Below are 14,253 nucleotides of genomic sequence, written 5' to 3' on the forward strand. Positions count from 1 at the left end.
CCCCATCCGCTCGTTCATTGGTCAGTGCTGTATCGAGGTGTGTCCAGAGATTCATTCTACATTTTAATTGGCTTGTTTTCGTTGTCCGTCATCCGCAAACGCCTTGTAAACTTGCCTTTCCGTAGTAAGCAAGGAGGCACAATTACAATTAAAAATCAGGTCGCTGAGGAAATATGTTTATGGACACATTGATGGGAAATTTACAGAAGTGCATCCAAAGCAAAGGTTATGTGTGCCAGTTTAATCATAACGAGTGAAGTATTTCATTTATCGACAAGTATCATAGTAGGACTTTTTTGTTTTGTTTTTTCTATTTAAAAAAAAAGCTGAAAAAAACGGAACTAGAAAATCAAAACCCATAAGAATCTAGTGTTCAGGTGAGTTTTTGTACCTTTCCTACTAGAGCCATAAAAGTGGTGTGATATCTCCCCCTATCGGTCATATTAAGATAGAAAGCAACAAGTTGCCCAATGAAGGGCCAGAAGTGATTTGATTTAATTCTGCTTTATTCCTAAAACAAATGTGTTTATTTGTTACGTAAATAAATATATTAATTAATTAATGTCATTTTAATATAGCTCAGAGACATCATACACATGGTCACACGCAACACTGGACGTGTGTGAAAAAGTTCCTGAAATATGCTAACAATAGAAACACCCCCTGTTTGTGGCCTCTTGTCCCCACATTAATTTGCACTGTGAGCCAAAATGCTTAACTGCAGCTTCTTTTGTCCTCGGGCTTGGGATATGATGTGGGCTGCATTGTCTGGGAACAATGGACTCCTGCAGCCCCCTTGTGACAGCTACTCACTCTGAAACTTTAATACAACCTGGTCAAACTCTGTGTTAGGAAATGGCTTCACGTAGTACGCGTTTATTATAGTCCATAACGACTCCTTTGGGGATTTATATGTTTATGTTTGGATTTGTCTTTTTTTATCATTACTATATCCCTTTCATAAATTTTTGACAGACAGATTTTTTAAAAAGTCGACTGAAAGTAGAATAGTACAGTAATTTAAAAAATGGCCCCTGTTTCATTTGTTAATCTGACAAAGGAAAGTCTGTCATTCAAAATCTTCCCAGTCGTTTGTGGTATACCATAAACCGTGTTTTAGGTAGTGCAGTTTTATTGATTGCTGACGCTTAGATGAATATCACCTGCGATGTCAAAGTACAACCACTAGATGTCAGGAGAGAACAAGTCACTGGCAGTCTCAGATCTCTCAACATGATATTTATTCACAATCGTTTATTCAGTATGGAGGACCACAGGAGCCACGTGCATTAAATCAAAATTCTGGATAGAAAATAGTAATTTCTCCGATGCAGCAACACAGATTCACGTTTTTGCAAGTTTTGAGGGGACTCCAGTCGCTTTGTGGCCCGGATGTTGCCATAGAAAGGGGGTGTGTGTAGTTGCAGCGGTTGCAGCTAGGTTGCCAGGTCTGTAAAAAAATTGTAGTTAATGTATATATATATACTCGTCATTTTTCCAAATACTTATCAGTAACGTCATAGTGCTGGCACGCGAGGTGATTTTAATGCGCCGTTAAATAATTTATGTGTAAGTTTTACATATCCACATTCGGTAATGTTAAAGTAAAATTAACAGTATTAGCTTAAAACTGTCAAAACAAATATATGTACATGGCAGAGAGCAACAAAACCTCACATATATAATGTTATTAGCATGACTTGGTAAACATTTTCTGACTTCACGAAGGCGTGCTCCTAGTGGTGGATGTGGCCTATCTGGCAACCCCGGTCTCAGCTCGGCTTCTCTGCTACGTTTGCTCGGCTGTTAGAGACACGGCTGTGAGCCAGAGTGGGAGATGGACTGAGTGAGGGCGCTCTTTCGACCAGTGCAGCCGATTTAGCATTGCAATACCCAGAAGCTAGGCTGAAAAATAACTGGCGATTTCAGGTCGCTGAATCAACACGAAAACATAGTGCAGTTATCAGTCTTTCACATCCCACTCCAATCACACTAACACGGCATTGATGGTAATGTATGCAAGGAAACAACCGAGACTCGGCGATGGGTAAACACCTCCTTTTAACCTTACTTATTCACATTTTTTTCCTTTTCCTCATAGCTACGCTTTGACAATCCGCCATTTTTACTGAAACCAAAATAACTGTGTGGAAACTTGTATCCCTCACTCGCTGCGGGGCTTTCACCGATTTCTGAACATTGACATTTGAAGCTTAAAATTCATAACTGTTTCCTTTTTCGTTGCAGGTGCGACCGAAGAGATTCTCAGCCCTATCAGGTACTTGTTAGCCAAGCGTCTCCTGCTAGCTTGCTAGCAGCAAATAAGATTAAAATGGACACTCTAGTGCAGGCTTCTGGAGAGCACAACAGGCCCCAGTCAGTGCGGAAAATAACACAAAAAGTAGAAAGGTTTGCTTAAAGCCTCCATTTAAGCCCTGTAAATGTATCCTAACGTTAGCATTGCTAGTAAAGACTTGACAGAATGAACATATTCGTCGAAGTCGGCTGTTTTGGAAAAGGTACGGGCGAGTTTTATTACAGCTGAAAGCTAATGATAGCTTGTTACTGTTAGCTTGCTTGCTAGCCAGTCCGATTAGGGCCTGACCGCAATCTGTCATTTTAAGGATATAGCCAGTTAAGCTTCCTTAATATCAAAGTGCTTGATATTTATACAGCAAACCAGTGAATTCACTACCTAATTCAAATCGCGATAGCCAAGTGAAATGGCGAGCTAATACTCATAGGTCGAATAAAATGTTGTTTACTTCGTCATTTAACATGTGTTAGTTTGCATGCATACGTTGTTATGAGCAGAAATACGGGCACAATTAACGTGGCTGTTAAATATAAGCTTATAGAAGGGGCGAAGTCGATAAATAAGCTGCTCTATTTATATATATATATGCATTTCCTCGTGCTAATTAATTTCTGCATCATTGAAACTATGAATGAAATGACATGACAGTACTTTCAAGAGCTGAGGACTCTGCTCACCATGGCTGCTTTTAGAAACCTGCTAATGGTGATAACAGAAGCGTAGGCCTATTTTAAGTGTGAGGTTTTTAGTAAAGCGTTTGATTTGTGTTTACAGACTCTCAAATACTCATCCAAGAGCCATCCAGGAGGGGACCACCGGCATGACAAGATGCGAGACTCTTCAGACGTCACCCCTCCCTGCAAGATGCTCAGGAGGTCTGACAGCCCTGAAAACAAGCACATCGACAGCACGGGACACAGTAGAGCAAAGGGTGTCCACACGCACCGCGCCAGAGACAGGGATGGAGGTGAGAGCGGCGAATAAAATGAGTTTAGAAAGAAATAAAGCTGCTCTCTTTAATTACTCCAGAAACAGGTGCTCTTTCTCTTAGTGAGGCGCTGTTTTGTTTTTTTGTTTTTCTTACAACTGAGTGCTTCAGTATTGAAACTGCAGCTGTCAGGTTTTACACTGTGGGTAATCCGGCCGTGGTAGTTTTTGAACAAACAAATTTAAAATAAACGCGTTGTTAAGCTGTTGCTATGTGCTTTAATTTTAACCACTGAGCATTAGTCTCTGCAGGTTGCATTTGATTGAATGAATGGTTATCGTGGTTTCCAACCTCACAGGTAGATGTTCTGTGAGTACAGTTAAAGTTCAGACCAGAGTAAGACCACACTCTGCACAGACATTCAAGTCTTGAAGGACACGTTTTGTGGAGGGGAGTAACTGCTTTTGTTTCTTCGCCTTGGTCAACTGCTAATTTTAACAACATTATTTCAGTACAGTTTTGTCAAAGTGGACTTTTTTGGTAAACTTTGAGTAACTGGCACGCAAGCAGTTGAGTCCATGCGTGGAGTATTGTGATGTTTTGAGCTCCTTTTCAGACATGCTCTCCTCTCTGGAATCGGAGTGTGTCAGCTGTCCTGGTCACTTTTCTGTAAAAAGTCACTACAGCAAACTAATGCTACTCGAACATTAGTAACAGTGCCACAAGTTTGCATGCAAGCAGCCACATGATGGATAGGCTCTCACAATATAAGGACAGCATGTGTCTTTCTTTTCCAGATGAAAACAACTGTTTGCTAACTTGTCTGACCTTTAGGCATTGGCCACATTTCATTACATTCCAGCACCAAAGATCCATTTTGCATGTTTTTAAGTGTAGGAAGTGTATCCATACTAGGGGTGGGCGATATAAACGATATATGATATAAACGATATAAATTTGGCCAACGATATAGATTTTGACTATACCGCTCTATCGCGATGTCATCAAGCTGCGCCTGTTTTGGTCGAAAGCATCGCAGCGGCTACAACCATTATCATCTGCAAATTATGCCGGGCGACAGTCATAGCAAAGAGATGAAGCACTTTTGAAATATGGGGAAAGCCAAAAACTGCGCTTCCTCCACTTCCGTAACATTGATTCATTAATGTTGAATTCTCTCGCAGCTGCTCTATTCCCATGTTGTTGCAGTATATTAATAACTAACCTCGTATTGTGGATGAATAATCTCAGTTGTTCTCCTGACTGAAGTTTGGCCCGTGTACAGCATCCTGCTATGCGATTGCATTTGTCCCTGACCACCAGAATCCCTCACGTTAACTTTTATCGAGTGGAAAAAAAGTTGGCGTTCATCCTCCAGCTTCACTGTGCTAATGTTATGCTAACATAGCTGTGTCGCTAGCAATCACGTAGCACAACATTATATACCAGGTAGTCCAACTTCAGTAACCCTGCAAACGTCACTGCTGTTTAGTTTTCTGTCTTCATTTATGTTGGAAGTGGTAGCAGAGCTGTACGTTTGAATTAGTTTCAAAAATCTCTCAGTCAGAACATGGTATGTCATGTTTAGGTGGAAACTAGCGAGCTAACTTCCTGCTCTAACTTCTAACTCCGTTAAATTTAATAAATTCTGTTTTCATGGATGCCTGGATGTTAAACTTAATTGTTACACCTGGTAAAGCAGCAACGCTGATCGATTTTATTAAAGATGAAAGAATTTAGACAGTTTTTAACTCTCAGTGTTCGTTTGACTTTGGGACCTGAAGCGACGAGTTTTGGACCCAGATTACTCCGCGAAGCTCCTCACTACGGCAGCCGTAATGCTCTGACAATCCATCAAACATTTTTAACAGATTTATGCATGCCAAAATTGGTTCGAGGTCAGTAAGCACAACCAGAATTCATACATAAGGCACACTCGATTTTTGAGAAAATTAAAGGATTTTAAGTGTGCCTTATAGTGTGGCAAATACGTTATACAGAAGAAAAGAATATATCGCGATATATATCGTTACCGCACATGCTTCAAATTATATCGCGATATGAATCTTAGGCCATATCACCCAGCCCTATCCATACCCCTACAAACTGTGTGTCTTGTCTTTCCCTCAATGTTTGATCTGCAATTTCAGTTATTTGAAATGTTTCTAAAATGCCGTTTCATGAAGTCTTTACTGTGACGAAGACAAATGCATAGACAGTTTAGGGTTAACAAGATTCTCCATCATGAACCACAGAGCCAAAAATTCAGTGCAGGATTACAGGTGCTCCAATTAGATTTCTGCATATAAAGCATTTCTAATGTGGGAGAATCTACGATGACAGCAGTCTAATAATGTGAAGCCCTACGTTTGAATCAGTGCAAAATAACTAGCCTGGAGCACTGCAGAGATGGACCGACATCCAATCTGAACAGCAACACCTGGTCTTCTTTCTCTTTTTCTCTCTCTGTAAGATTATAGTCTCCTACAGGCAAAGATGTGAAATTGAAAGCGTTCAGACAAGGCCTGCTAGCTGAAAATTTACATTTACAGCTGGCAAGGAACTCACTCAGAAAACAGCAACTCAACACTTGAAGGGACAGTGTGTGTTCTCAGTGAAGCTGATGTTAAGGCTTTGAATTCTTGGGTTTCTCAAATGAATAATGCTATTATTATTAGCGCGCCATACCAGATAAATCTGATAAACATTCTAAACAAACTTGCCTTAAAAACTGCTTTAAAGTGTCATCTGCCTTTTTCATCTCTGCTCTCCTCCTACTCTCCACCTGAAACATTGTTTCCTAAACTAAAGTTATTAACACACAAAAACATGCATAAACAATGTCCAGAATTTCCAGACATTGTCGCAGTTACTGATTTTTAAACGGAAAAGAAATGCTACCCTTCCATCTGTGGACAGCTGACAACAAGCTGGTTAAACAACAACAACAGCTTGTTATAAACAAAGTTATGATAGCTGGTGTTTGAGTGTCCTAAACATCGCACTTTGCCTCTGATAAATACTTTAATCACATTCGCAAATCTTATGAGTGGATTGTTGGCCTCAAAGAAAATTTCATTGAAACCAGCTAATAGCAGTGTTACTCTCACTAAAATGCTTACTGATGGGCAAAGTTTTGGCGATCCTCAACAACTCATCTCAGTATCTCTGTCATCCATCAGAGGTGAGCTTCACTGACTCATCAACTCGTATCGGAATCCTTTCACAAACTTTTACAGCCTCAGAGTAAATAGTTGTGGACACTTCTTACTTAGCATTGTGAGGGTTAGTAGAAAGAACCAGTCCAAATTAAGTAAAATGATGTGACAGCGCAGAGATATGTTAAGTCAAGGAAAAATAACCCACTGGGCAGTATGTTTGTATTTTTTTTCTCTCCTGTAGAAAGTCTAAATTTTGGTTATGGTTCCTGTTTCTGGTTTGTAGCAGTTTTTGTGTTCGGTTAGATGTGATTGAGTCAACACTTTTAATATGTCGATATGTCATACTAACATGTTGGAGGTTTCAGTAAGGGAATACAATCGGTCTTAAATTCTGTATGATGTTTTCCTTATTTGCAGTTTCTTCTGAATAGCTGTGTCGCAGTATTGTTACTATTGTTACTATTATTATTTGCTGAACTCAATCTTTTTAGCAGATATGAACTTTATTATTTTTGAGTTTTAGCAAATTGTTAATAGGACTTGAAATTATTATTTTGTTTTTGCTTCCAGATTTTTCTAGAAGTTTTTCATCTTTCACGGCTTTCTGCTGTTTATTGTGGAATTACTGTATCCATGTCTAAGCAAGCTTGCAGAATAACAAGTAGATAAAAAATGCTGCCTGTTCTGTCATAATTGCTTTGACAGTGTTGGGTATTGAAAGCTATTTTTATTCTAGTTCTGGTTGGTTTGTAAAAATCAAACTGGATTTGTTAATCTTAGAGACATTTGTTGCTGCAATGGAACTATTTTTATGGTCGCTCATGCGGAAGTCGGTGCTTTAGTTGAAGATCTCATTAGACTTGGATTCTTTGAGTTGCGTTTTTTTCTTTTGTACATTTATTTTGTGACAAAAAAAGAGTTCATGGTTGAGATCGGAATCCCAATAGTTCAATTCCTTGGAATTGTTAGTCTGCTTGCCTATTGACTTTTCTTATCGGTTCCACTTGCATTACAATCAGCTGATTTCAGTTTGTCCAAGAGAAGCAAAATAGTGGCACAGTCTACAGCGTGTGTATATGGACATTACTTTTATTGCACAAATTAAAAAGCTGAGTAAATGCTGGCCCCAGCCTAGCAAACAGACACTGAACTTCAACAGCTAACAAAGGGATGAGCTGTGAGGCTACAGCCTGTTTCTACCTGTTCATGCTTCCAAAGTAGAATCATTGTGGCGACTGGTTTTCATGTTTGCCTTGGGTTGCCAGCTTTGTGTTGATACATAAATAGTAGCCTCGGGCTTAAATTGGTCGATGGTAAATGGCCTGTATTTGTATAGCGCTTTACTAGTCCCTAAGGACCCCAAAGCGCTCTACACAACCAGTCATCCACCCATTCACACACACATTCACACACTGGTGATGGCAAGCTACATTGTAGCCACAGCCACCCTGGGGCGCACTGACAGAGGCGCCCCAGAGCTTGATGGTAATTTTGAGATGAAGGGTTTCAGGTCATTTTACAGAGAAACAAAGTATTGTAATGTTGTTAAACTAATCACTTTCTTCAGTGAGTGATGTGTAATGGAGTACTTTTTTAAGTAATCACTGATCACAACAAAGAGGGGAAAATGCCCAATGCTCCAACATGCACAAACATCTGATCACACTGGATGAAATTCATTTTGCACGAGCAGATGAGTTGGCATTTCTTGACTTGATGGAGGAAGGAGCCAAGGAGGAAGAAAACTGCACCTACATAACTACCCGAAGATGTCAGTAAAGCTGATGATGTCCTCTTACACGTTGGTGACAGACATTAACTGTGCTTTGGTGAATTTGGCTTTCAGGCCACGGTACACTCTTTAGGTTTCAGATAGTTTGTGTTTGACCAGCTGTTTTGTCAGATTAGATGTGTGGCTAGCTTTGTACTAAAAATGTTCCAGAAAGCATTGTGGGGGGGGGGGTTAAAAAATTTCCTCAACATTGAGTGATATAACATGGTCTTGCGCTTGTTTTCCCTCAAACCCAGATATGCTCTAGTACAGAAATTTGGTACAGATTGAGTTCGTGTGAACCGATACTCAGTTGGTCCGACAGTGTAATTTTGACAGAAAATTTAGTTTAGTCATAATTTAGGATTCGAAATTCTTTGTTTTAGTTCACTAAATATCATAAGATTATCGTAGACTAAATGTAAAGTTGATTCAGTTGACTGAAATATATCCTGTTTTCAACCAGTGAAACTTACTCCACATGTTCACTCATTTAACTCGTCCCGCCTCTCTACACAACTTAATTGTGATTCTGATTGGCTCTCATCTCTCCTGATCATTTTCATCTCGTTTTTATTCGTCAACGAAAGTGTCAATATATCTCTTAGTTTTTGATCTTGTGCATTAATTTTTATTTAATTATCATCTTTTTTACAGTACAATTGGGCAACTTTTGAAGGTATTTGGCAGGTGGGGTTTTGGTGGGAGGAGGGTGTGTATAGTGTCGGGTAGGGCTGGGCCATACTATACCGTTCACGGTAATACCGGTACAATGTTAGGCAACGATAAGAAAATGAAATATCGTGATAGAATATGGGTAAAAAAGAATATGGTGCCTTTGTTTTCATACCGCACATGGCCGAAAAAGCATGGCAGCAACGGAGAATGAGAAGGGAGAAAGCGGATCGTTGAGTGAGACGGATGAACCAGAATCCGGTCGTTAAGTGATGACGTGACGAATCCTACTTCCGGGCCTAAAGTAGTCTGCGTTTAATATGGCTTTTGTGTTGTTAACATGTTTAATGTTTTGTATTTTCTTCTATTTAATCTCAAAAAGCTCTTAAAACAGTCAGTGATCACTGTTGACCTCCCTCGGCTTTTATTACCACTAATCATTTATTTAAGCTCAGTTTTTAAAACCTTAGGATGTAACTACAGCCCAGCCCATGCAGCAGTATATGAATGACTAACCTCGTATTGTGGATGGATTATCTCAGTTGTTCTCCTGGCTGAAGTTTGGTCCTTTTACAGCATCCTGCCATGCGATTACATTTGTTCCTGACCACCGAGAACACTCACGTTAACTTTTATCGAGTGGAAAAAAAGTTAGCTTGTTTATATTATGCTAACATAGCTGTGTCGCTAGCGTCACGTAGCACATCATTATATACCAGCTAGCCCAACTTCAGTAACCCTACAAACGTCACTGCTGTTTAGTTTTCTGTCTTCATTTATGCTGGAAGTGATAACAGAGCTGTACGTTTTAATTTGTTTCCAAAACCCCGCAGTCAGGACATGCTATATTGTATTTAGATAGAAGCTAGCGAGCTAACTCCTGCTAACTTCTAACTCCGTTAAATGTCATAAATTCCGTTTTCATGGATGCCTGGATGTTAAACTCAATTGTTACACCTGGTAGAGCAGAACGCTGATCATTTTATTAAAGATGAAAGACTTTAGACAGTTTTTCAACTCTCAGTAATGCCATAGTGATCGTTTGATATATGGACCTGCAGCGGAGTTTAGGCCCAGACACGGCTAGTGACGTCAGACTTAACGACCGGATAGTTGTAAAAATGGTGCAACTTCAGTGATGTGGAACTGGTTTGGTGTTTGTCCGTCAGATACACGACAAAGCACATTTTTTTGCAGAACATGCAAGCGGCCGTCGTTATTGTCGTATTTGTCGGACTAAGATGCTCTTAAATCTGGGAGTAATCTGGGTCCTAAACTCTGTATACTTCAGGTCAAACAACACTGCAGCATCACTGAGAGTTAAAAACTGTCTAAATTCTTTCATCTTTAATAAAACGATCAGCATTGCTGCTTTACCAGGTGTAACTATGAAGTTTAACTTCCAGGCATCCATGAAAACAAAATTTATTACATTTAACGAGTTAGAAGTTAGCAGGAAGCTAGCGGAAGTTAGCTCGCTAGTTTCGCTAGTTACCTAAGCATGATATAGCATGTTCTGACTGAGAGATTTCTGAAAAAATTCAAACGTACAGCTCTGCTATCACTTCCAACATAAATGAAGACAGGAAACTAAACAGCAGTGACGTTTGTAGGGTTACTGAAGTTGGGCTAGCTGGTATATAATGATGTGCTACGTGATCGCTAGCGACACAGCTATGTTAGCATAACATAAACAGTGAAGCTGGAGGATGAATGCTAACACTTTTCCACTCGATAAAAGTTAACATGAAGGTTCCTGATGGTTAGAGACAAATGCAATCGCATGGCAGGATGCAAACGGACCAAACTTCAGTTAGGAGAACAACTGAGATAATCCATCCACAATAGAAGGTTAGTCATTAATATACTGCAACAACATGGGAATAGAGCAGCTGTGATAGAAAACCGCATTAATAAATGCGGTTTTCAATCACAGCTGTACAATGGTACAGAAGTGAACGAAGCAAGAAGAATGAGTTCAATAAAGTTTGATTTATCTGACTGCTTTGTTTTGCTTAATGTGTCTTATAATCCCGTGCACCTTATAGTCCGAAAAATATGTTTTTGACTTTTTTATTTGGCACACTGCAGTTTAATGTTGCAGAGCACCGCTTTTTAACTTCAGTGGGTATTATACATGTTATGCTCAGGGTATGTCAGCCCATTTCTACTGGAAATGCCTTTTGGTTAAACTTTCAGCAGGGAATTTTCCTTTGTACTGTTAATTTTTACATAGCTCTAATGCACATAAAAAACAGCTGCTTGTTTAAGTGAAAATAAATGGATGGGGGGTTTTTTTGTTTTTGTTTTTTTTTTGCGCTAGTAAAGTTGTGGAGTTGTATTTTGTCTCGCATCAATTATATCGTCAGTTATATTGTTATCGCAAATTTTCAAATATATATCGTGATAAATATTTTTGGCTATATCGCCCTGCTCTAGGGTCGGGCATTGAGACCGGATCCAAGTATCTGTTTAATATGTCTGTTTTGGATATTCAGCCTTCGCTTGCATCCACATTGCATTGGACCTGAGAGGTCCAGTGAAATGATACAAACTGCTTTTCAGTCAGTTGTCCAGTTGCTTTTGAGCATCTGTAAATAAGAGACTATGGGTGTAATTTCTAAATGGATAGTGTTAGTATGGGATGGGACTGATCTGTCTAACCGGCCGTATGTCACAAAAATTATCCTGGAAATATGCTCAAATTATTTCTTGAGTTGTAAACCTAAGATGCTAGTCAGGTTTTTTAATAAAAATTATTAAATGAGATGATTTACAAGCTAGTAAAGTTTATAAGCTGAAACTTTCATTTTGCACCAGTAGCATATTGTAGTGATGCCTGTGTGTCCACCGCTAGAGAATCTAGTCTATACAGAGTGATGCTCACTGAGTCATTCATCTCCTTATGCTGCATGTGCAGAAACAATGATCACCAGAGGCCTTTCTGTCACGTGTACCTTGCCTGCTGTTCTGCCTCACTGACATATAGTTATATCACCAAAGCAGTTTAAAAATGTTATGGCATGTTATCTCAAAATGCACACTCTTGTAGCATCTTGATAAAGATGAGAGAGTTCATATCCAAAAGCAGGTTCACTGTTTCCATCGGATTGTTGTACTTGTTCTGTTACCTGTTGAAGTGCTGGCAGTCTTCAAATGTATCAAGTAGGCAGCTTAATTCTCAGATTTTTAAGTTTCTAATTATTTGATAGGCCACATAGCTGGAATAAATTATACCAATACTGTTACATTAATGGAGCTTACTTGTTAAAGTACAACCTGGAAGTTAAGTTGGCCGAGAGAACATTGATGCTTGCCGCAGTCTGCTTCATCCAAACACTCGGTGATGCCAGTGAACTTTGTTTGTGTTTTTTGTGTGTTACTCATGGATCTCTCCCTCTGCTGTGCTGTGTTTCATTGCAGGGACCAGTTATTCTCCACAGGAAAATTCTCACAATCACAGTTCCCTTCATAGCTCCAACTCGCATTCTAACCCCAGCAAGACCTCAGACACAGTAAGTATCGCCTCTTCCTTAACACAGGAAGCTATAACGGCCCGAAGTCTTGTCTATCCTGTGCAATAGACTGAATTGTTTCCTGGCAGCAGCACCTGCTGATGTGTCATTTCACAGGTGTAAAAAAATAGTGTTGTTTTTTGGTACTTGCATTTCATCTAAGTTCCCTTACATGTCACACATAAATCAGGGTAATCCTCCTCTTACACTCATAAACTTGTGCTTTTATTTGAAGTTATTTCTACTTTGCTTTTCTCTCAGTGATATGTAAGCTTCAAGTTTCTGCTCTTTTCTATCTGTTTACCTCATAATATTGGATTAAATTTGTTAGGTTATTTCTAAATGATGGAAATGAAGAAGAAGAAAAAACTTCAGTGACAATACAGCAATGTTTTAAAAAGCAACCCTTTTCAATCTGATTCCATAACAGCCAAACCTGTCTCTAGAATGAGTCTTCCTCCTTACAAAGCTGCTCTGCAAACAGCCTTCCTAGGCTTTCTGCTTTCACCCCAATATCTATTGTACATTTCAGATTGTATTACAAGTTCTTGCATCAGAACCAGCCCCCCCACACACACACACACACACACACACACACACACACACACACACACACACACACACACACACTCTTTCATTCTGTCTCATTGGCTTCATGTTCCTAAATGTATATTTCTTTTCAGCCTTATGAACCTGGTGATGACTGGTCAGAGCACATCAGTTCCTCTGGAAAGAAATACTATTACAACTGCAGGACAGAAGTGTCCCAGTGGGAGAAGCCCAAAGAATGGCTGGAGAGGTAGCTAAAAGTATTTCATTATATAAGCTTTGACTTTGTCCCAGTGTTGTCACATAAAGAATGCATGCATGGTTAATTTGTATTGTATGCGTTTCATAGAGAACAGAGGCAAAAAGAGGCAACAAAGACTGCTGTTGTCAACAGTTTCCCAAAGGACAGGGACTACAGAAGGGAGGCTATGCAAGCATCGGCAGCCCCTGGCTTTACTGGACCTAGTAAGTGTTCCACACACTATTAAATCATGCACTGTTCTAGTCGGGTCTGCTATTTATGATCATACTATGTCAAAACTGCTTTGTTTACTTTTTGTGTGTGTGTTTGTTTCTTTGCTTGGCATGGCAGATGTTTATCAGTAACGGTCCTTCTACACAGCTAAATAAAATACATTTAAAGATTATTACTGGTTCATTGGTAATGATAGTGTTGAGGTGCTCTCTGGTGGATCAATGCTAAGGAACTCTTTACCAAGCTACTGAGGCTCCAAATGACTGAACAGTGTTGCTGAGGTTTTACGTTGTTTACTGTGGCAGTGAGCTGAAGCTAATTGAGTTCAAAGCTATTAATTTCTGCTGTGAAGTTAAGGGAACACATCTCAGTTTATCTAATTATAGCTGTTATTTTGACATTCTGTCTGCTCAACCAAGTTGGGTCGAGTCTGCAGTCACTTTGAGTTTAGTAATTTATCTGCAAAATCGCTGCATTGTTTTCCTACTGGATAATATGAGATGCATTTTTTACAAGATTTGGGACTACTTTCTGAGCGGAATTCTCGAGGGAGCCGAAGAACTCCCATTGCAATCCTGTACAATCCTTCTATTTTATTTGGATGGCAAAAGTTGCCAAAGCACTTGGCGTTTAATACCACTTGGTAAATATTAATGGTCTTTATTTCAACCAATTTACTAGTGGATGAAATGGGAGATAAAAATCAGTCTAATCACCAAATTTTATGAGTAGTAAATTGAGCACAGTGAGATGGAGTGTCCATTAGAACCACGTTCTAATAATCACATTTTTCAGCAACAGATGCATATTTTAAATGCTATTGTGCGTAGGGCTGTGCGATATGATGAAATATATCGGATGA

At 39.4% G+C, this 14,253-nt stretch overlaps 1 protein-coding gene across 3 annotated transcripts in view; it reads left to right on the top strand.

Annotated features, from left to right (window-relative positions):
* Nucleotides 1-1,751: 1,751 nt before the first annotated feature.
* The window catches only part of waca (WW domain containing adaptor with coiled-coil a), a 25,790-nt gene continuing 13,288 nt past the window's right edge, over nucleotides 1,752-14,253 (top strand). For 2 of the 3 annotated variants that reach the window (XM_005918454.3, XM_005918455.3), the window contains exons 1-6: nucleotides 1,754-2,047; nucleotides 2,248-2,278; nucleotides 3,092-3,284; nucleotides 12,276-12,367; nucleotides 13,051-13,166; nucleotides 13,266-13,381. In XM_005918454.3, coding sequence (XP_005918516.1) covers nucleotides 2,007-2,047; nucleotides 2,248-2,278; nucleotides 3,092-3,284; nucleotides 12,276-12,367; nucleotides 13,051-13,166; nucleotides 13,266-13,381 — 589 coding nt within the window. In that variant the 5' untranslated portion in view covers nucleotides 1,754-2,006. Of the gene's footprint in view, nucleotides 2,048-2,247; nucleotides 2,279-3,091; nucleotides 3,285-12,275; nucleotides 12,368-13,050; nucleotides 13,167-13,265; nucleotides 13,382-14,253 lie in introns of all 3 variants that reach the window. The other variant, XM_005918456.3, reaches the window with a different exon arrangement.

This window comes from Haplochromis burtoni, unplaced genomic scaffold (genome assembly GCF_018398535.1).
Source record: "Haplochromis burtoni strain Fernald_Lab_line unplaced genomic scaffold, NCSU_Asbu1 Contig_30, whole genome shotgun sequence".
In the NCBI taxonomy this organism is placed as follows: Eukaryota; Metazoa; Chordata; class Actinopteri; order Cichliformes; family Cichlidae; genus Haplochromis; species Haplochromis burtoni.